The sequence below is a fragment of the Salvelinus namaycush genome, chromosome 8 (genome assembly GCF_016432855.1).
Source record: "Salvelinus namaycush isolate Seneca chromosome 8, SaNama_1.0, whole genome shotgun sequence".
Taxonomy (NCBI): domain Eukaryota; kingdom Metazoa; phylum Chordata; class Actinopteri; order Salmoniformes; family Salmonidae; genus Salvelinus; species Salvelinus namaycush.
The window spans coordinates 5,157,304-5,181,175 of record NC_052314.1 but is presented as its reverse complement, the minus strand read 5'-3'; the positions used below and the strand labels follow the sequence as shown (position 1 = coordinate 5,181,175).

The following is a 23,872-nucleotide window of genomic DNA, read 5'->3' as shown; positions in this document are numbered from 1 at the left end:
TACTCTACTGTATGTTTATTGTTATTGTTGAATGTGTTGGTTATTTTGATACTTGGTTATTGTTGTCACTGTTGTCCCGTTGACAATTTTGATTCTCATTTTATTTATTTTTATATTGTAAATATCCAAAATAAGCTTTGGCAATATGTACATTGTTACGTCATGCCAATAAAGCAAATTGAATTGAATTGAATTGAGAGAGAGAGAGAGAGCGAGAGCGAGAGCGAGACAGAGACAGAGAGAGACAGAGATTGAGAGACAGAGAGAGAGAGAGACAGAGAGAGAGAGAGAGAGAGAGAGACAGAGATTGAGAGAGAGACAGAAAGAGAGAGAGAGCGAGAGCGAGACAGAGACAGAGAGAGAGAGAGACAGAGATTGAGAGACAGAGAGAGACAGAGAGAGAGAGAGAGAGAGACAGAGAGAGAGAGAGAGAGAGAGAGAGAGAGAGAGAGAGAGAGAGATTGAGAGAGAGACAGAAAGAGAGAGAGAGAGAGCGAGAGAGCGAGAGAGCGAGAGAGAGAGACAGAGAGACAGAGTAATTTGACGGTCCTTACGGGTATCCCAGCTCCATGAAGTTGTTCCAGATTTGTTTTAGTACCATGATGACTCCCATTTGTAGACACAGATCGATCAGACAGCCACTGGGGTGGCACTGAACGAAAGAAAAACAATAAAAAATATATATAAATTACAAAATGACTCATTAAAAATCCCATTGTTGTGGCATTGAATAAAATAGATCAAAATAAAACAGTCAAAAACATCTATATTCATATTTAACTTCCTGCTTTATAATCAGTATAATCAGTAACAGGGAGCCTTCATAAATCACTAGTTAAATTACACCTCAAACGGGTGATGCCTGCTACTCATTTCAAGCTCATTGTGAGAGTTTTTAGCACCGTTATAAACCATAATTACAGAAATATTCAACGGTGAAATCTTACGTCAAAGGAATCGTTACATTTTATGTAAAAGTGTTCATTAAAACGAATATGACAATGAGGAATCTCTCTATTATTTGTTGTAAAATCTGCAGTCAAACGGAAAGGTTATAACCATCTCTATCAGCGTTGAAATAATATCATTGGAGGTGTCCCAATATGGTACCCTATTCTCTTCCTAGTGCACTACTTTAGACCCTATTCTCTTCCTAGTGCACTACTTTAGACCCTATTCTCTTCCTAGTGCACTACTTTAGACCCTATTCCCTACATAGTGCACTACTTTAGACCCTATTCCCTTCATAGTGCACTACTTTAGACCCTATTCCCTACATAGTGCACTACTTTAGACCCTATTCCCTTCATAGTGCACTACTTTAGACCCTATTCCCTTCCTAGTGCACTACTTTAGACCCTATTCTCTTCCTAGTGCACTACTTTAGACCCTATTCTCTTCCTAGTGCACTACTTTAGACCCTATTCCCTACATAGTGCACTACTTTAGACCCTATTCCCTACATAGTGCACTACTTTAGACCCTATTCCCTTCCTAGTGCACTACTTTAGACCCTATTCCCTTCCTAGTGCACTACTTTAGACCCTATTCTCTTCTTAGTGCACTACTTTAGACCCTATTCCCTACATAGTGCACTACTTTAGACCCTATTCTCTTCCTAGTGCACTACTTTAGACCCTATTCCCTTCCTAGTGCACTACTTTAGACCCTATTCCCTTCCTAGTGCACTACTTTAGACCCTATTCCCTTCATAGTGCACTACTTTAGACCCTATTCCCTACATAGTGCACTACTTTAGACCCTATTCTCTTCATAGTGCACTACTTTAGACCCTATTCTCTTCCTAGTGCACTACTTTAGACCCTATTCCCTTCCTAGTGCACTACTTTAGACCCTATTCTCTTCATAGTGCACTACTTTAGACCCTATTCCCTTCATAGTGCACTACTTTAGACCCTCTTCCCTTCATAGTGCACTACTTTAGACCCTATTCCCTACATAGTGCACTACTTTAGACCCTATTCCCTTCCTAGTGCACTACTTTAGACCCTATTATCTTCCTAGTGCACTACTTTAGACCCTATTCCCTTCCTAGTGCACTACTTTAGACCCTATTCCCTTCCTAGTGCACTACTTTAGACCCTATTCTCTTCCTAGTGCACTACTTTAACCCTATTCCCTTCCTAGTGCACTACTTTAGATCCTATTCTCTTCCTAGTGCACTACTTTAGACCCTATTCTCTTCCTAGTGCACTACTTTAGACCCTATTCCCTTCCTAGTGCACTACTTTAGACCCTATTCTCTTCCTAGTGCACTACTTTAGACCCTATTCTCTTCCTAGTGCACTACTTTAGACCCTATTCTCTTCCTAGTGCACTACTTTAGACCCTATTCTCTTCCTAGTGCACTACTTTAGACCCTATTCCCTTCCTAGTGCACTACTTTAGACCCTATTCCCTACATAGTGCACTACTTTAGACCCTATTCCCTTCCTAGTGCACTACTTTAGACCCTATTATCTTCCTAGTGCACTACTTTAGACCCTATTCCCTTCCTAGTGCACTACTTTAGACCCTATTCCCTTCCTAGTGCACTACTTTAGACCCTATTCTCTTCCTAGTGCACTACTTTAGACCCTATTCCCTTCCTAGTGCACTACTTTAGATCCTATTCTCTTCCTAGTGCACTACTTTAGACCCTATTCTCTTCCTAGTGCACTACTTTAGACCCTATTCCCTTCCTAGTGCACTACTTTAGACCCTATTCTCTTCCTAGTGCACTACTTTAGACCCTATTCTCTTCCTAGTGCACTACTTTAGACCCTATTCTCTTCCTAGTGCACTACTTTAGACCCTATTCCCTTCCTAGTGCACTACTTTAGACCCTATTCTCTTCCTAGTGCACTACTTTAGACCCTATTCTCTTCCTAGTGCACTACTTTAGACCCTATTCTCTTCCTAGTGCACTACTTTAGACCCTATTTCCTACATAGTGCACTACTTTAGACCCTATTCTCTTCCTAGTGCACTACTTTAGACCCTATTCCCTTCATAGTGCACTACTTTAGACCCTATTCCCTTCCTAGTGCACTACTTTAGACCCTATTCCCTTCATAGTGCACTACTTTAGACCCTCTTCCCTACATAGTGCACTACTTTAGACCCTCTTCCCTACATAGTGCACGACTTATGTCCTGAGCACTCTCTAGGGAATAGAGTGCTATTTAGGACACAGCTCTGTTTTTATTGTTGTTGTGCTTCCTGACTCCACTCACCTCCTCCAGTCTCCATCTGTTAAACAGTTTATTATATTTCCCTGGTCTGCCGGCGAACCTAAACACAGTCAGAGGGAAGACACTGGCTTATAAAACGACTCTATTATCAGGACAGTTCAATAAACGACTAACTCTGAGCTGGGGGGGGGGGATTGAAACGTACACAGAGCTCGTTGTAGAAGTTTAACCAAAGTTTTCAATGAGACACAGACAACTTATTTGGTGAATCAACTTACTCAGGGAATCTGAAAAATCATGAAATTGTAAAATATATTATGTAATAACTGAAAATAACGAGGGCACCTTGTAGAACTGTCTGTTGCAATATTTATTGAGACGTTGTAATATTTACCTTCCAAGGAAGAATGCAATATAGAAGGTAGAGCTGTTCAAGTTTACAAACTGGAAGAGAAACATCTTGAGAGCAAAACTGTTCTCCCACTCTGACTCAGTCCGTGGGTGTTCTACAGAGAGGAGGAGAGAGAAAGAGAGAGAGCGAAACAGAGAGAGAGAGAGAGAGAGAGAGACAGAGAGAGAGACACATAGATAGAGAGAGAGACAGAGAGAACAGAGAGAAAGAGAGAGACACAGATAGACCCAGAAAACAGAGAGACACAGAGAGACACAGAGAGAGAGACACAGAGAGAGAGACACAGAGAGAGAGACAGAGAGAGAGACACAGAGAGAAAGAGAGAGAGACAGAGAGAGAGAGACACAGAGAGAGACATAAAGACACAGAGAGAAAGAGAGAGACAGAGAGAGACAGAGAGAGAGACAGAGAGACACAGAGAGACACAGAGAGAGACAGAGAGAGAGACAGAGAGAGACACAGACAGACACAGAGAGAGAGACAGAGAGAGACAGAGAGAGACACAGAGAGAAAGAGAGAGACAGAGAGAGACACAGAGAGACAGAGCGAGATACAGATACAGAGAGAGACACAGAGAGAGACAGAGAGAGATACAGAGAGACACAGAGAGAGATGTTGACATGGACCTCCGAAGCGTAAGATACTGAAGCAACAAAATGAACACGTGCATCTTCAGGAGGATCTTGAGGGGGTAATAATTACCTAAATTTGTGAGCAGATAGGCCACCTTTTCATATACCTGATGAAAGAAATACAGTAACATTTGAAAAATAGCCTGTTGCCAGTTGTTATGTGAGACATGAAGATGATATGTGTATTACGTAATCGGTGAGACAACAAGCATCACAAAATAAGCATCTTGTACAGTGAACAATAAGAAAACTCCCTCTGAAAACGGTTATACTCTGTATTTTATAACTCTGCAAACTGCAAAATATACGTTTATGTAACATAAAATATTACTGTGAATCATTTATGTAACACCTGTTGGACTTAAAATACTGTTTGACTGAGCGTATCAGATGGCTTGGCTTGGTTTGGCAAGACACCCACCACATTCACAGACATGGTGATCGTGAAGATAAAATCTGATTGTGGATCAGTAATGCAACATTTTACTGTATGAATGTGTATATCCAGTGGGCTGGTTTGGCCATGATCATGAAGATAAAGGCTAAGTCTCCAATGACACCCTACGCCCGAGTGGCGCAGTGGTCTAAGGCACTGCATCTCAGTGCTTGAGGCTGTCACAACAGACACCCTGGTTCGATTCCAAGGCTGCATCACAACCGGGCGTGATTGGGAGTCCCATGTGCACAAACAATTGGCCCAGCGTCGTCCGGGTTTGGCCGGTGTAGGCCGTCATTGTAAATAAGAATTTGTTCTTAACTGACATGCCTAGTTAAATAAAGGTTACTTTAAAATATATAGTATACTACTTTTGAACGAGAGTATATATAGTATACTACTTTTGAACGGTAGCATTAAATAGTATACTACTTTTGAACGGTAGTATATATAGTATACTACTTTTGCACGGTAGTATATATATTATACTACTTTTGAACGGTAGTATTAAATAGTATACTACTTTTGAACGGTAGTATATATAGTATACTACTTTTGAACGGTAGTATATATAGTATACTACTCTTGATCAGGGCCCATAAGGAAAGCAATAGGGTGCCATAACGTTTTTATGTTCTATTCCATTCCATTCTATCTATGGATTCTATTCCATTCCATTCTGTCTATGGATTCTATTCCATTCCATTCTATCTATGGATTCTATTCCATTCCATTCTGTCTATGGATTCTATTCCATTCCATTCTATCTATGGATTCTATTCCATTCCATTCTATTTATGGATTCTATTCCATTCCATTCTATCTATGGATTCTATTCCATTCCATTCTATTTATGGATTCTATTCCATTCCATTCTATCTATGGATTCTATTCCATTCCAATCTATCTATGGATTCTATTCCATTCCATTCTATCTATGGATTCTATTCCATTCCTTTCTATCTATGGATTCTATTCCATTACATTCTATCTATGGATTCTATTCTATTCCATTCTATCTATGGATTTTATTCCATTCCATTCTATCTATGGATTCTATTCCATTCCATTCTATCTATGGATTCTATTCCATTCCATTCTATCTATGGATTCTATTCCATTCCATTCTATCTATGGATTCTATTCCATTCCATTCTATCTATGGATTCTATTCCATTCCATTCTATCTATGGATTCTATTCCATTCCATTCTATCGATGGATTCTATTCCATTCCATTCTATCGATGGATTCTATTCCATTCCATTCTATCTATGGATTCTATTCCATTCCATTCTATCGATGGATTCTATTCCATTCCATTATATCTATGGATTCTATTCCATTCCATTCTATCTATGGATTCTATTCCATTCCATTCTATCGATGGATTCTATTCCATTCCATTCTATCGATGGATTCTATTCCATTCCATTCTATCGATGGATTCCATTCCATTCTATCTATTCTATGGTTTAGTTTGGCCAGACACCCACCACATTGAGAGACATGATGATCATGAAGTTGATACAGACGCCGGTGCCAGAGGTGGCAAACTGCCAGTTCTTCTTGACAAACTCCCAGTCGAACGATGCAAACTTCTCCATGGCAATCAGTCGGAACACCACCACCGCAAACACTGCAGTCAGCACCAGAGAGATCTGGGGAGTGGACACACACATACACACACACACACACACAGATAGAGAGTGGCGGAGGAGAGAGAGAGAGAGAGAGAGAGAGAAAAAGAGAGAGAGAGACAGAGAGAGACAGAGCGAGAGAGAGACAGAGAGAGAGAGACAGAGAGAGAGAGAGGCAGAGAGAGAGAGGCAGAGAGAGACAGCGAGAGACAGCGAGAGAGAGAGGCAGAGAGAGACAGAGAGAGAGGCAGAGAGAGACAGAGAGAGAGAAAGCGAGAGACAGAGCGAGAGACAGAGTAAACGTGAGAGAGAGAAAGAGAGAGGCAGAGAGAGACAGAGAGAGAAAGCGAGAGACAGAGAGACAGAGAGAGAGAGACAGCGTGAGAGAGAGATAGAGAGAAAGAGAGAGAGAGAGAGTAAATATATCTGTCATCATTACAGTATCTTCTGAGGATGCATGTTATGAGGCTAGCAGTATTTTAAGCAATAAGGCCTGAGGAGGTGTGATATATGGCCAATATACCACGGCTAAGGACTGTTCTTAGGCAACACAGAGAGTCTGGATACAGCCCTTAGCCGTGGTATATTGGCCATATATATCACAAACCCCTGAGGTACCTTATTGCTATTATAAAATGGTTACCAAGATAAATAGAACAGTAAACAAGTGTTTTAACGTCATACTGTTGCGTCAAATGCTGTTTCAGCCAATCAGCATCCAGGACCCAAACTACCTGGTTTATATAATGGGTCTAGTCTGGGATTGTGTGTTTACGATGCTTATTGGTCATATTGGTAAACAGTGAATCATCGTTACGTGTCTCGGTCTCTAGACACTTCCTATTGTTGATGAGTGTTGAGGAAGGTCGGGAAAACAATCCCCAACAACAGTCACTGTTTCCAGAGCGTCTGTTGTATTTCTGGCTCCCATCCACCAGGGGGTGGTAGTAGGCTGCTAGAAGCTCATTGACGTATTACACATTGAAAAGGTGGTAAACAAGTAAACAGCATTCCAGGATTGGGGTCAGTTACATTTCAATTAATTCAATTTAGAAAATAAACCAAAATTCCAAATCCAATTTTCTTCATTGCTTTTCAATTAAAGCATTGAAGTTTACTTTCAGAATTGACTGAATTGAAATGGAAACGGCCCAAACCCTGCAGTGTGTACACTGAGGACAGATCCACAGTACAGCCTGATGACTCGTGATGACATGGTCTTACCATGAAGAAGATGCCGGACACAGAGACCATGAGTCTGCTGAGTTTGTCAGTGAAGGGTTGGAATGGCTCCGGCTTGCCAGAGATAGGGTTTACTCTCTCTACTCGGGAGTACTTGGCTTCGAACTGGGGCCGCAGATTCTCCTGGGACAAACACACATACACTCCAGTATATCATACCAATAACTCTGATATTTCTGACTGGTCCAATCATAGATACCCCCTGACCCAGTCAATACTGGGACCGTATCATAACTACAGTAGTATGTGCTCATGACAAATCATATTGATCAACCAGACATTGCTGACTGAGTAATGTCTGAATAGTAGTGTTCATACAGAACCAGTCAACAGATTGGACACACCCTAGTCATTCCAGGGGTTTACATTATTTTGACTATTTTCTACATTGTAGAATAATAGTGAAGACATCAAAACTATGAAATAACACATATGGAATCATGTAGTAACCAAAAAACTGTTAAACACATCAACATATATTTTATATTTGAGATTCTTCAAATAGCCACCCTTTGCCTTGATGACAGCTTTGCACACTCTTGGCATTCTCTCAACCAGCTTCATGAGGTAGTCACCTGGAATGCATTTCAATTAACAGGTGTGCCTTGTTAAAAGTTTATTTGTGGAATTTCTTTTCTTCTTAATGCACTTAAGACAATCAGTTGTGTTGTGACAAGGTAGGGGTGGTATACAGAGGATAGCCCAATTTGGTAAAAGACCATGTCCATATTATGTCAAGAACAGCTCAAATAAGCAGTCCATCATTACTTCAAGACATGAAATTCCATCAATCCGGGAAATTTCAAGAACTTTGAAAGTGTAGTCGCAAAAACCATCAAGCGCTATGATGAAACTGGCTCTCATGAGGACCGCCACAGGAAAGGAAGACCCAGAGTTACCTCTGCTGCAGAGGATAAGTTCATTGGAGTTACCAGCCTCAGATATTGCAGCCCAAATAAATGCTTCACAGAGTTCAAGTAACAGACACATCTCAACATCAACTGTTCAGAGGAGACTGAGTGAATCAGACATTCATGGTCGAATTGCTGCAAAGAAACCATTAATAAAGGACAACAATAAGAAGAGACTTGCTCGGGCCAAGAAACACGAGCAATGGACATTAGACCAGTGGAAATGTGTCCTTTGGTCTGATGAGTACAAATTTCTAATTTCTGGTTCCAACCGCCGTGTCTTTGTGAGACGCAGAGTAGGTGAATGGATGATCTCCGTATGTGTGGTTCCCACCGTGAAGCATGGAGGAGGAGGTGTGATAGTGTGGGAGTGCTTTGCTGGGGACACTGTCAGTAGTGTATTTAGAATTCAAGGCACACTTAACCAGCATGGCTACCACAGCATTCTGCAGCGATACGCCATCCCATCTGATTTGCGCTTAGTAGGACTATCATTTGTTTTCAACAGGACAATGACTCAACACACTTCCAAGCTGTTTAAGGCCTATTTGACCAAGAAAGAGAGTGGAGTGCTGCATCAGATGACCTGGCCTCCACATCACCCGACCTCAACCCAATTGAGATGGTTTGGGATGAGTTGGACCGCAGAGTGAAGGAAAAGCAGCCAACAAGTGCTCAGCATACGTGGGAACTCCTTCAAGACTGTTGAAAAAGCATTCCAAGTGAAGCTGGTTGAGAGAATGCTCTCATCGAGGCAAAGGGTGGCTACTTTGAAGAATCTAAAATCTAAAATATATTTTGATTTGTTTAACGCTTTTTTGGTTCCTACATGATTCCATATGTGTTATTTCATAGTTTTGATGTCTTCACTAATATTCTACAATGTAGAAAAAAGTAAAAATAAAGAAATACCCTTGAATGAGTAGGTGTGTCCACACTGTTGACTGGTACTGTAAATGTACATGTCTTTGACATATCATATTAATATACCAGATATTGCTGACTAACCTCTTACTCTACCCAATCAATAGTTTCTAAATGACTTGACCGTATCATACGTTACATAATGACGTTATGTAGTAGTATTGTAGTAGTAGTATACATTACAAGAATCACATGATATCATATTAATAAAGCAGGTATTGGTGGATAGACCAACCTCTTCCTCCTCCCAGTCGATGAGGTCCCAGTCATAAGTCAGCTCCGCCCTCCTCCTCTTCCAGAACTCCAGGAACACCGTGGCTACAAGGACAACATTCCAACAGAACACGGATCAATCAACATTCCATGGAATGACTGAATTGATTTATTCCAGTATATAGAAAATAGAAATAGGTTAATATAATTGCAATGCAGCTTGACAGACAGAGAGTTCGAGTTACATATTGTCTCTTGGGGTTCCCCGACGTCTCTTGGCGGTGTCCAGCGTCGATATTTTTGACAATTTTGGGAGGCTCCACATTAATATTTAAATTCTCGAGGGGGAATAACTCAATGGCATATTCCCTAAACACAGAAACATTGGATACACAAGAGAATTATGGTGATTTCTAATACCGATGCAAATAGCAATATTTTGAATCGGCAGCAGAATTGGGCAGAATTTGAGTCTTTCTATGCCTATTTAATTTAGCAGTCTACTGTTCAGGATATAGTTTAACATAGATTGACCCACTTCTCTGTTTAAAGAGGAGTAGAGGAGGAAGAGCAGCCAATCAGATGGGCCGACCCATATTTCATCTGAGCCTCATGTGCTGCAGGGCTGTTGCTTCCTGCTCGTCTACACTGCCACTAGAAAACTCTGCAACTGTAACAACCAGTCTGATTGGACCTAGACTTGCTGTCCAGGTGTACACACATTTTTTCCATACTGATGAACGAGACTTGGAAAGATGCCATTACGAGGCCAGACGGGTCTACTGTACCCGAGACACACCAGTCACAACAGAGGCTTCATTTACTGTACCCCAGACAAACCAGTGGATGGATCTATAGTACAGTGTGTTTGGCTGCAGCAGCCTACAGTGAGTTTCCTATTGATCGTAATGAAGTCAGGGCCTCGGTCCCATAAGGCACCCTATCCTCATGGTCGATGGTCCCTGGTCAAAAGTAGGTCACTATAAAGGGAAAAGGGTACCATTTGGGACAAATCCTGGATGTTTTCTATTTCCTGTCCTGGAGGTGTGGACAGAGCTGAGGGAAGATTGCTTTGGATGGGTGTTAAGAGAATGATGCTGGGACACAGTCCAACAGGAGCGGTGTTAGCTAACATCAGTGTGAGACTGTACTGCGTGGGTGTTTCCTCTCAAAGAGCACATGAACGCACACACACACACACACACACACACACACACACACACACACACACACACACACACACACACACACACACACACACACACACACACACACACACACACACACACACACACACACAGGCAGGCAGGCACAACTTCTCCCTCCTGGGTGTTTCATTACTAATTACTATTAGACTTAATTAGTAGGGGAGACTGGGAAACAAAGTAACAGTTGTAGAGTTTTACTTACAATTAAAATAATATTTGAGGTAGATTCATAATACTTTTATACTAACAACATACATGTATTTGCTACAGTTACACACTGTAACAAAGTTAATTATAATAAAATAATAATAATGTTAATTGTAACAGCCTGCGGGGTTAATTGTAACAGGCTAAAGGCTTAATTGTAACAGGCTGCGGGGTTAATTGTAACAGGCTGCGGGGTTAATTGTAACAGGCTGCGAGGTTAATTGTAACAGGCTGCAGGGTTAATTGTAACAGGCTGCGGGGTTAATTGTAACAGGCTGCAGGGTTAATTGTAACAGGCTGCAGGGTTAATTGTAACAGGCTGCGAGGTTAATTGTAATAGGCTGCGAGGTTAATTGTAACAGGCTGCAGGGTTAATTGTAACAGGCTGCGGGGTTAATTGTAACAGGCTGCGGGGTTAATTGTAACAGGCTGCGGGGTTAATTGTAACAGGCTGAGGGGTTAATTGTAACAGGCTGCGGGGTTAATTGTAACAGGCTGCGGGGTTAATTGTAACAGTCTGCAGGGTTAATTGTAACAGGCTGCAGGGTTAATTGTAACAGGCTGCGGGGTTAATTGTAACAGGCTGCGGGGTTAATTGTAACAGGCTGCGGGGTTAATTGTAACAGGCTGAGGGGTTAATTGTAACAGGCTGCGGGGTTAATTGTAACAGGCTGCGAGGTTAATTGTAACAGGCTGCGGGGTTAATTGTAACAGGCTGCGGGGTTAATTGTAACAGGCTGCGGGGTTAATTGTAACAGGCTGCGGGGTTAATTGTAACAGGCTGCGAGGTTAATTGTAACAGGCTGCGGGGTTAATTGTAACAGGCTGCGGGGTTAATTGTAACAGGCTGCGGGGTTAATTGTAACAGGCTGCGGGGTTAATTGTAACAGGCTGAGGGGTTAATTGTAACAGGCTGAGGGGTTAATTGTAACAGGCTGAGGGGTTAATTGTAACAGGCTGCGAGGTTAATTGTAACAGGCTGCGGGGTTAATTGTAACAGGCTGCGAGGTTAATTGTAACAGGCTGAGGGGTTAATTGTAACAGGCTGCGGGGTTAATTGTAACAGGCTGCGGGGTTAATTGTAACAGGCTGCGAGGTTAATTGTAACAGGCTGCAGGGTTAATTGTAACAGGCTGCGGGGTTAATTGTAACAGGCTGCGGGGTTAATTGTAACAGGCTGCGAGGTTAATTGTAACAGGCTGCGGGGTTAATTGTAACAGGCTGCGAGGTTAATTTTAACAGGCTGCGGGGTTAATTGTAACAGGCTGCGAGGTTAATTGTAACAGGCTGCGGGGTTAATTGTAACAGGCTGCGGGGTTAATTGTAACAGTCTGCAGGGTTAATTGTAACAGGCTGCAGGGTTAATTGTAACAGGCTGCAGGGTTAATTGTAACAGGCTGCGGGGTTAATTGTAACAGGCTGCGGGGTTAATTGTAACAGGCTGCGGGATTAATTGTAACAGGCTGCGAGGTTAATTGTAACAGGCTGCGAGGTTAATTGTAACAGGCTGCGGGGTTAATTGTAACAGGCTGCAGGGTTAATTGTAACAGGCTGCAGGGTTAATTGTAACAGGCTGCGGGGTTAATTGTAACAGGCTGAGGGGTTAATTGTAACAGGCTGCGAGGTTAATTGTAACAGGCTGCGGGGTTAATTGTAACAGGCTGCGAGGTTAATTGTAACAGGCTGCGGGGTTAATTGTAACACTATCTTCAAAGGTAAAAATCTTCCAAATATCAGTTTGAAACTGACATCTAGATGAAAATACACAACTTTGTTTTATATGTACAGTACCAGTCAAAAGTTTGGACACACCTACTCATTCAAGGGTTTCTACATTATAGAATAATAGTGAAGACATCAAAACTATGAAATAACACATATGGAATCATGTAGTAACCAAAAAAGTGTTAAACAAATACAAATTTATTTTAGATTTTAGATTCTTCAAAGTAGCCAACCTTTGCCTTGATGACAGCTTTGCACACTCTTTGCATTTTCTCAACCAGCATCATGAGGTAGTCATCTGGTATGAATTTCAAAGAACAGGTGTGCCTTGTTAAAAGTTAATTTGTGGAATTGATTTCCTTCTTAATGCGTTTGAGCCAATCAGTTGTGTTGTGACAAGGTAGAGGTGGTATACAGAAGATAGCCCTACTTGGTAAAAGACCACGTCCCTATTATGGCAAGAACAGCTCAAATGAGCAAAGAGAAACGACAGTCCATCATTACTTTAAGACATAAAGGTCAGTCAATACGGAAAATGTCAAGAACTTTGAACTTTGTTTCAGAGGAATGGAAGACCCAGAGTTACCTCTGCTGCAGAGGATAAGTTAATTAGAGTTACCAGGGTGGCTACTTTGAAGAATCTCATATCTAAAATATTTTTTGACTGGTTTAACACTTTTTTGGTTACTCCTTGATTCCAGTTGTATATTTCTTAGTTTTAATGTCTTCACTATTATTCTACAATGTAGAAAATAGTGAAATTAAAGAACCCCTTGAATGAGTTGGTACACTACCGTTCAAAGTTTGGGGTCATTTAGAAATGTCCTTGTTTTAGAGAGAAAAGCACATTTTTTTGTCCATTAAAATAACATCAAATTGATCAGAAATACAGTGTAGACATTATTAATGTTGTAAATTACTATTGTAGCTGGAAACGGCAGATTTTTTTAATGGAATATCTACATAGCCGTACAGAGGCCCATTATCAGCAACCATCACTCCTGTATTCCAATGGCACGTTGTGTTAGCTAATCCAAGTTTATCATTTTAATAAGATAATTGCTTTTTGTGCAAATGGAACATTTCTGTGATCATTTATTTCAGCTCATGAAACATGGGACCAACACTTTTTACATGTTGTGTTTATATTTTTGTTCAGTGTATCATAAAAGGGCTTTATAAATACATTTGATTTCTACTTTTCCACAGCAGTAATAGAAAAGGCTGAGAGAAAGAGAGAGAGAGAGAGCGAGAGAGGCCACAGAAAAATACCAAATAATCTCTTTACCTACCCCATATTGCCATAAAGATAGCAAAGAACACAGTTCCTCCATTGTCGAAGAGATGGGTCACCTGCAAAAAAAAAACATTGATCTACATAAACAATTTTCTTCCAGTTCTATTCATTGTAATTGGTTAATAATCAGTCAATCCAGGATTTTGCGATTCTGTGCGTGAAGATTTTTTTTTTTGCTGAATCAATTCCCCGCATATTATGTGACTGCTTGAAAATTTCACCAATCAGGGCACAATAACCACAAAAACAAAAAACTGTAAAATCATCACAATATTACACATAAAACTGTTTGATCATCACACTCCAACATGAGGGCTGCAATATAACCAACCACCACACTTTTACAGCATGAAATTGTTAAATAAAGTGACACGTCAACACAATGTCCTGCCCGTCAGCGCATATCTGTGACAAATTGGACAAAACATCTACCAAATGTCAGAACTGCAGTGGAAAAAGAAAGCAGACTCATCAAAAGTGTTTGCATGACTGTCGCTTTGTATAAAAGCCTCTGGTAGACGGCATATTGTTATTATTACCTGCTGAAATGGGGCGCCATTACTCGAACATTTACAATATAATATCACAGCAAAACAAAACTGATTGTAAGGATGTCCTTTCAACCAGTTTGCCCACTTCACTTCTGCATGTAAATATATCCACATCACATCCACATACGTTGTGACAGGTCATACAGCCGTTAAACCCTTCAAATACAATTCTGGACCTTGAAGACACTTCCAATATTTTTGTTCTTTCTTCCTCTCTAATTAGAGACTGATTTAGACCTGGGACACCGGGTAGGTGTGATTCATTATCAGGCAGAACCTAAAAGCAGCAGTAGTCAGCAGTAGTCTGGACCTCATAGGGTAAGATTTGAAAAACCCTGCATTAAAGCATTCCTGTCATGACTGCTCAGCATAGCCTAACAATAACATGCATCAACTGTTGTGTGATTGATACATTTTACATTTGACATTTTAGTCATTTAGCAGACGCTCTTATCCAGAGCGACTTACAGTAGAGTGCCTACATTTTTTTTATTACATTTACATTACATACTGAGACAAGGATATCCCTACCGGCCAAACCCTCCCTAACCCGGATGACGCTATGCCAATTGTGCGTCGAACAGGCTGCGACAGAGCCTGGGCGCGAACCCAGAGACTCTGGTGGCGCAGCTGTTCTATTCTGTTCTATTCCTATTCTATTCCACCCTGTTAGCTCAGAGTGAAATATAATAGCTGTGTCTATGCAAAGGTCAATTAAATGCTCATCGCTCTTAACAGTTTGAGATCGCCAACATAAATGTGCTAGCTAGCCACACAACATTTGGTGGCTTCCGAGATTAGTAAGATCCCTGAGGAATTAGAGCTAACAGGTTTAAAAATAGAACGCTATGCTGGTATGCTGTAGGTGTAGAAGTACTGTAGTAAACAGAAGTACTACTACAGTTAACTAGTACTATTTCTCTCCCAGAGTATCAATCACACAACAGTTAACTAGTACTATTACTGTCCCCGAGTATCAATCACACAACAGTTAACTAGTACTATTACTGTCCCTGAGTATCAATCACACAACAGTTAACTAGTACTATTACTGTCCCTGAGTATCAATCACATAACAGTTAACTAGTACTATTACTGTCCCTGAGTATCAATCACACAACAGTTAACTAGTACTATTACTGTCCCCGAGTATCAATCACACAACAGTTAACTAGTACTATTACTGTCCCTGAGTATCAGGGGCCTCCCGGGTGGCGCAGTGGTCTATTGATACTCGGGGACAGTAATAGTACTAGTTAACTGTTGTGTGATTGATACTCGGGGACAGTAATAGTACTAGTTAACTGTTGTGTGATTGATACTCTGGGAGAGAAATAGTACTAGTTAACTGTAGTAGTACTTCTGTTTACTACAGTACTTCTACACCTACAGCATACCAGCATAGCGTTCTATTTTTAAACCTGTTAGCTCTAATTCCTCAGGGATCTTACTAATCTCGGAAGCCACCAAATGTTGTGTGGCTAGCTAGCACATTTATGTTGGCGATCTCAAACTGTTAAGAGCGATGAGCATTTAATTGACCTTTGCATAGACACAGCTACTATATTTCACTCTGAGCTAACAGGGTGGAATAGAACAGAATAGAACAGAATAGAACATAATAGAATAGAACAGAATAGAATAGAACATAATAGAATAGAACGGAATATAATAGAACAGAATAGAACAGAATATAATAGAACAGAACAGAATAGAATAGAACAGAATAGAACAGAATAGAACAGAATATAATAAAATAGAACAGAATAGAACAGAATATAATAGAACAGAATAGAACAGAATAGAATAAAATAGAACAGAATAGAATAAAATAGAACAGAATAGAACAGAATATAATACAACAGAATTTAATAGAACAGAATAGAACAGAATAGAACATAATAGAATAGAACAGAATAGAATAGAACAGAATAGAACAGAACAGAATAGAACAGAATATAATAGAACAGAATTTAATAGAACAGAATAGAACAGAATAGAATAAAATTGAACAGAATAGAACAGAATATAATAGAACAGAATAGAACAGAACAGAATAGAATAGAACAGAATTTAATAGAACAGAATAGAACAGAATAGAACATAATAGAATAGAACAGAATAGAATAGAACAGAATATAATAGAACAGAATAGAACAGAATATAATAGAACAGAATAGAACAGAATAGAATAAAATAGAACAGAATAGAACAGAATATAATAGAACAGAATTTAATAGAACAGAATAGAACAGAACAGAACATAATAGAATAGAATAGAACAGAATAGAACAGAATATAATAGAACAGAATAGAACAGAACATAATATAATAGAACAGAATATAATAGAACAGAATATAATAGAACAGAATTTAATAGAACAGAATAGAACAGAACAGAACATAATAGAATAGAACAGAATAGAACGGAACAGAATAGAACAGAATATAATAGAACAGAATAGAACAGAATAGAATAAAATAGAACAGAATAGAACAGAATAGAACAGAATAGAATAGAACAGAATAGAACGGAACAGAATAGAACAGAATATAATAGAACAGAATAGAACAGAATATAAAATAATATAATAGAACAGAATATAATAGAACATAATATAATAGAACAGAATAGAACAGAATATAATAAAATAGAACAGAATAGAACAGAATATAATAGAATAGAACAGAACAGAATAGAACAGAATAGAACAGAATATAATAGAACAGAATTAAATAGAACAGAATAGAACATAATAGAATAGAATAGAACAGAATGGAACAGAATAGAATAGAACAGAATAGAACGTAACAAAATAGAACAGAACAGAATAGAACAGAATAGATTCATGGTCTAATTACTGACCTTTGCATAGACACAGCTGTCACTGAGTTTCCAGGTGTTGCAGTTCTCCTCACACATAGGACACATGATAGTAGTGTTGGCCTCACAGATCTCTTTACTGAAGAGACAGACATAGGAAAACTTCATTAACATTTGAATCAGACATAGAGATCAGACATAAAGAGATCGAAATGTATTAAAGTTAAGGTTACGGGTGTTAAGTTTAGGTTTAAAGTTAAGGTTAGGGGTGTTAAGTTTAGGTTTAAAGTTAAGGTTAGGCATGTTAAGTTTAGGTTTAAAGTTAAGGTTAAGGGTGTTAAGTTTAGGTTCAAGGTTAGGGGGTTAGGGGTGTTAAGTTTAGGTTTAAGGTTAGGCTTAGGGTTAATGTAAACCCTTTCAAATCTGCAGGTTGTATACACAAGCTGTCAGATCAATAACAATATCATTGAGAGTTGTGGGGTGTCCTGACTGGCACCCTAATCTCTTTATAGTGACATGACTTTTGACTAGGGCCCATAGGCTCTGTTGTGCACTATAAAGTGTATAGGGTATCATTTGGGATGCCTATAAGGGCTCGGGTCAAAGGGAAGAGGGTATCATTTGGGGTGCCTATAAGGGCTCGGGTCAAAGGGAAGAGGGTATCATTTGGGATGCCTATAAGGGCTCGGGTCAAAGGGAAGAGGGTATCATTTGGGGTGCCTATAAGGGCTCGGGTCAAAGGGAAGAGGGTATCATTTAGGGTGCCTATAAGGGCTCGGGTCAAAGGGAAGAGGGTATCATTTGGGGTGCCTATAAGGGCTCGGGTCAAAGGGAAGAGGGTATCATTTAGGGTGCCTATAAGGGCTCGGGTCAAAGGGAAGAGGGTATCATTTGGGGTGCCTATAAGAGCTTGGGTCAAAGGGAAGAGGGTATCATTTGGGGTGCCTATAAGGGCTCGGGTCAAAGAGAAGAGGGTATCATTTGGGACGCAGAAGCTCCGGTGTGGTGTGTCCTGACTGACCTGACTTGGCTGGTGTCCATGGTAAGGAATCCGTAGAGGAAAACGAGGAGACCCACAAGAGCTGCCGGGATCAGCATGCCAGTGTACCAACCCAGCCAGGCAAAGTACAGCCCAATCTTCTCCCCAAAGTAACGCCTGGAGAGGAGAGTCCAATGAACAAGATAAATTAGCATACGCTAATCCCAACATGGTCGATCTTTAAATTCAGACCCAGCTGTATTTGCCTGGCAGTCAACAAGTACCTGTAACCAACCAGGCAAGGAACAGGCGTGGCAGGGAACAAATACTTTGTAACCAACCAGGCAAAGAACAGGCGTGGCAGGGAACAAGTACCTTGTAACCAACCAGGCAAAGAACAGGCGTGGCAGGGAACAAGTACTTTGTAACCAACCAGGCAAAGAACAGGCGTGGCAGGGAACAAGTACTTTGTAACCAACCAGGCAAAGAACAGGCGTGGCAGGGAACAAGTACTTTGTAACCAACCAGGCAAGGAACAGGCGTGGCAGGGAACAAGTACTTTGTAACCAACCAGGCAAGGAACAGGCGTGGCAGGGAACAAGTACTTTGTAACCAACCAGGCAAAGAACAGGCGTGGCAGGGAACAAGTACTTTGTAACCAACCAGGCAAAGAACAGGCGTGGCAGGGAACAAGTACTTTGTAACCAACCAGGCAAAGAACAGGCGTGGCAGGGAACAAGTACTTTGTAACCAACCAGGCAAAGAACAGGCGTGGCAGGGAACAAGTACTTTGTAACCAACCAGGCAAGGAACAGGCGTGGCAGGGAACAAGTACTTTGTAACCAACCAGGCAAGGAACAGGCGTGGCAGGGAACAAGTACTTTGTAACCAACCAGGCAAAGAACAGGCGTGGCAGGGAACAAGTTCAATAAAGAGGATAGATTAGCAAAAACTCCCCGACATGGACTGATTCAATTGGACCCCCTAGCGGCAGCAGGTACAGCGTTGGCCCAGTAACGGAAAGGTCACTGGTTCAAATACTCGAGCTGACAAGGTGAAAAATCTGCCGATGTGCCCTTGAGCAAGGCACTTAACCCTAATTTGCTAAAACAACACATTTCACTGCACCTATCTGGTGTATGTGACAAGAAAACACCATTGTTTGACTGACAGGAAATAAGTCCATGAATTAAAATAAGTATATTATGCACATATGGCGTGCTTCTACTGTAGGTGGATGGACGAGAAAACTATTCATAGAAAGTAAAGGAATTCCACCACATACAAGTAGGTGATCTTGGATGCACAACTAACAATTTTAATGCATCTCACACCAACATTTTGTCAATAGACCTTCATCAGGGTTGAACGAGTCCAACGAAAAAGATAGACTAGCAAAAAACCTCCCGGCTAGGCGATGAACTTTAAACTGGACCTATTCAGAGTTACACCTACTGTACAGCTGTATTTCAGTTGTGTTAAATGCAGAGAAAATATGTCCAATGAACAAGAAACCTTACAACTGGAGTGGACTTCTAAATTTTTACTTGTTTAGACCTAGTTGTATGAAATGCAGAGGAAAGAAGTCCAATGAGAAGACAGATTAGCAAAAACTCCCCGGCCCCCCGTGGTTGTGAGTCGACTTTTAAATTGGAACAGATCAGACCTGGCTACTCTATTTAATTCAGAAACGACTTCTGAGAAGGAAAGTTCGCCTGTGGAGAGGTTTATTCCTGAAAAATGACATGTCTGGAGCCAGAGAGGAGAGCCCGGGCTCATAATACAGACTCCACACACATACACAAAGGCACACACACACACCACACACCTGATAAGGTCGAGAGGCTGGTACTTGTACCACATGCCCCAACGAGCCCACCTCTCGTACAGCAGGTGTCTGTGGTTCTGGGCCCCGTGGGTCTTAATAGGGTGTCTGCTCTTGTATCCACCCTGAAAAAAGAAGTACAGAACACAATTAACATTACTGGAAGACAGGTACTGTATATAGTGATGCCTAGCCTAGTTCATACTGTATGGTGCTGTAGCCAACTCTTCTATAGCCGTCCAGGGACAGAAACAGAAAACGCAGAGAATTCACACGAGTGAAAGAGACAGGTAAACGTATATATTGTATATTACTGGGAGACAGGTAGACACTAGCCTAATCCCATACTTTTGTATCCACCCTAAAACAGAAGCAAATAGCCTTATGTAACAGGTGGAGTTCTGAATAAATCAAAACCTGCCGACTACGCCACATGAAACACACCCAACAAGGGGTATGTCTAGACAGTATTTATACAGTGCCTTGCAAACGTATTCATCCCCCTTGGCGTTTTTCCTATTTTGTTGCATTACAACCTGTAATTTAAATGGATTTTTATTTTTATTTCATGTAATGGACATATACAAAATAGTCCAAATTTGTGAAGTGGAATGAAAAAAATTACTTGATTCAAGTATAAAAAATAAAAAACTGAAAAGTGCATATCTATTCACCCCTGTTGCTATGAAGACCCTAAATAAGATCTGGTGCAACCAATTACCTTCAGAAGTCACATAATTAGTTAAATAAAGTCCACCTGTGTCACATGATATCAGTGTATTAACCTGTTCTGAAACGCCCCAGAGTCTGCAACACCACTAAGCAAGGGGCACCCCCAAGCAAGCGGCACCATGAAGACCAAGGAGCTCTCCAAACAGGTCAGGGACAAAGTTGTGGAGAAGTACAGATCAAGGTTGGGTTATAAAAAAACTTGGGTTGGGTTATCAGAAACTTTGAACATCCCACAGAGCACCATTAAATCCATTATTAAAAAATTGAAAGAATATGGCACCACAATAAACCTGCCAAGGGAGGGCTGCCCACCAAAACTCACGGACCAGGCAAGGAGAGCATTAATCAGAGAGGCAACAAAGAGACCAAAGATAACCCTGAAGGAGCTGCAAAGCTCCACAGCAGAGATTGGAGTATCTGTCCATAGGACCACTTTAAGCCGTACACTCCACAGAGCTGGGCTTTACGGAACAGCGGCCAGAAAAAAAGCTATTGCTTAAAAAAAATAATAAGCAAACACGTTTGATGTTCGCCAAGAGGCATGTGGGAGACTCCACAAACATATGGAAAAAGGTACTCTGGTAAGATGAGACAAAAATTTAGCTTTTTGGCCATCAAGGAAAGCGCTATGTCTGGTGCAAACCCAACACCTCTCATCACCCCGACAACACCATCCCCACAGTGAAGCATGTTGGTGGCAGCATCATGCTGTGAGGATGTTTTTCATCTACAGGGACTTTGAAACTGGTCAGAATTGAAGGAATGTGGCTAAATACAGGGAAATTCTTGAGGGAAACCTGTTTCAGTCTTCCAGAGATTTGAGACTGGGACAGAGGTTCACCTTCCAGCAGGACAATGACCCTAAGCATACTGCTAAAGCAACACTCGAGTGGTTTAAGGGGAAACATTTATATGTCTTGGAATGGCCTAGTCAAAGCCCAGACCTCAATCCAATTGAGAATCTGTGGTATGACTTAAAGATTGCTGTACGCCAGCGGAACCCATCCAACTTGAAAGAGCTGGAGCAGTTTTGCCTTGAAGAATGGGCAAAAATCCCAGTGACTAGATGTGCTAAGCTTATAGAGAGATACCCCAAGAGACTTGCAGCTGTAATTGCTGCAAAAGGTGGCTCTACAAAGTATTGGCTTTGGGGGGGTGTGAATAGTTATGCATGCTCAAGTTTTCTGTTTTTTTGTCTTATTTCTTGTTTGTTTCACAATAAAAAATATTTTGCATCTTCAAAGTGGTAGGCATGTTGTGTAAATCAAATGATACAACCCCACCCCCCAAAAAATGTTAATTCCAGGTTGTAAGGCAACAAAATATGAAAAATGCCAAGGGGGTGAATACTTTCATAAGCCACTGTATTTTAATAATTTAGCAGACTCTCTTATCGAGAGAGGCTAACAATGTTCTTACCTCGTGCGGAGGAAATGCAGCCTCATATGTCCCATTGCCCAGTAACCTATTGATACCTACAATAGAAGAACAAACACACTTTATTAGAAGCACTAATAGAGACTGGAAAAATCAAGTTATAATTCAAAACATATTTATTTCCCTTCCCAAGACTCAAACATTGCCAGACTCCCAATCACCATTACGCATCAGCCTCCAATGAGGATTCTATCTAAAACGTCCACAGTTCTAGTAATGATTATAATAATTATAATAATGATTATTATAATGCATTATATAAGAGAGAAGCTCAATGATGAGCTAGTTATGTTCGATAGCATTATCCCCCCCCTGGTGTGGTGATAAAAGTTTGATTAGGTTCTCAGCTTCTTGCACTAGATAATTGTGTCCTCTGTTAATTTCGGACGGAGCATAGTCTCAGGAATCCTAAACCTAAGGCTAACTGCATTAGCTGGGTATGCTGCTGGAACATTGTTAATTGTGGGAGGCAAACCGTCTCCCTAGGGAGACTAGGTGGAGTATGGTGGGTGTCTGTAGCAGGCTAGTCACAGTATAGCCTGGAAAACAAAATGAGGGGTATACTACAAAAACAGGAACAATGAGTTAGCCAGGTAACTTTGATAAACAAACAGAAATCATTTTTGAATTTTCTGATTCATTAAAAAAGCTAGACATTAGACCATGACCATGTCAAGCGCATCTTTCTAAAAAAAATAAAAAGTAATTTCATAATATTTTGGCAAGTTAGCTGGCTAACTCCTTGGTCCTGCTTTGTAATATATCCCTTTGATATGCTTAGTTTCAGAGAATATCAGCTTGATCACTAGAAGCTGTTGATCCCTTTAAGCGGAAGTGCACTGTACATAGGCCTACAGCAGACTCCCTTTAGCCATGGAGAGATAACACTTAGCTCTATTATCAATGGATGAAACGCTGAGACAATGCAGCATCGTTACCACGGAGACGACCACAGACACATAAGATCACAACGGTCAACAAGCAACACTACACGGAAGGACAACATAGTAAAACAACACAATCAACATAGACATTTGTATTTCATTTTTATGTCTCACTTTAAATAATAAACTGTGTTGATTATTTCAATGGAGATATACTGTATTAACGTGTGTCAATGTGTCACTGTATAATACTACAGATAGTACGGGTCTCTCTTGTACAAATACATTTTTATCTCAATCAGACTAACCTGTATAAAAAAAGGGATTTTATATCAATGAGACTAACCTGTATAAATAAAGAGATTTTATATCAATGAGACTAACCTGTATAAATAAAGAGATTTTATATCAATGAGACTAACCTGTATAAATAAAGAGATTTTATATCAATCAGACTAACCTGTATAAATAAAGAGATTTTATCTAAATGAGATTAACATGTATAAATAAATATCTATGCAAAATATGAATAATCTGAAAGTAGAAAGTGTATATATATTGCTACAGGTATCCAACTGTTACAGGTATCCAAGTCAATAA

At 40.4% G+C, this 23,872-nt stretch overlaps 1 protein-coding gene across 1 annotated transcript in view; it reads right to left on the bottom strand.

Moving 5' to 3' along the window:
- ano3 (anoctamin 3) overlaps nucleotides 1-23,872 on the bottom strand; it is an 84,899-nt gene that overhangs the window by 29,234 nt on the left and 31,793 nt on the right. Inside the window, 12 exon segments of the mRNA XM_038998555.1 lie at nucleotides 555-652; nucleotides 3,237-3,294; nucleotides 3,589-3,700; nucleotides 4,309-4,345; nucleotides 6,170-6,334; nucleotides 7,538-7,678; nucleotides 9,626-9,708; nucleotides 14,036-14,096; nucleotides 17,458-17,554; nucleotides 18,437-18,571; nucleotides 20,223-20,344; nucleotides 22,371-22,426. Coding sequence (XP_038854483.1) covers nucleotides 555-652; nucleotides 3,237-3,294; nucleotides 3,589-3,700; nucleotides 4,309-4,345; nucleotides 6,170-6,334; nucleotides 7,538-7,678; nucleotides 9,626-9,708; nucleotides 14,036-14,096; nucleotides 17,458-17,554; nucleotides 18,437-18,571; nucleotides 20,223-20,344; nucleotides 22,371-22,426 — 1,165 coding nt within the window.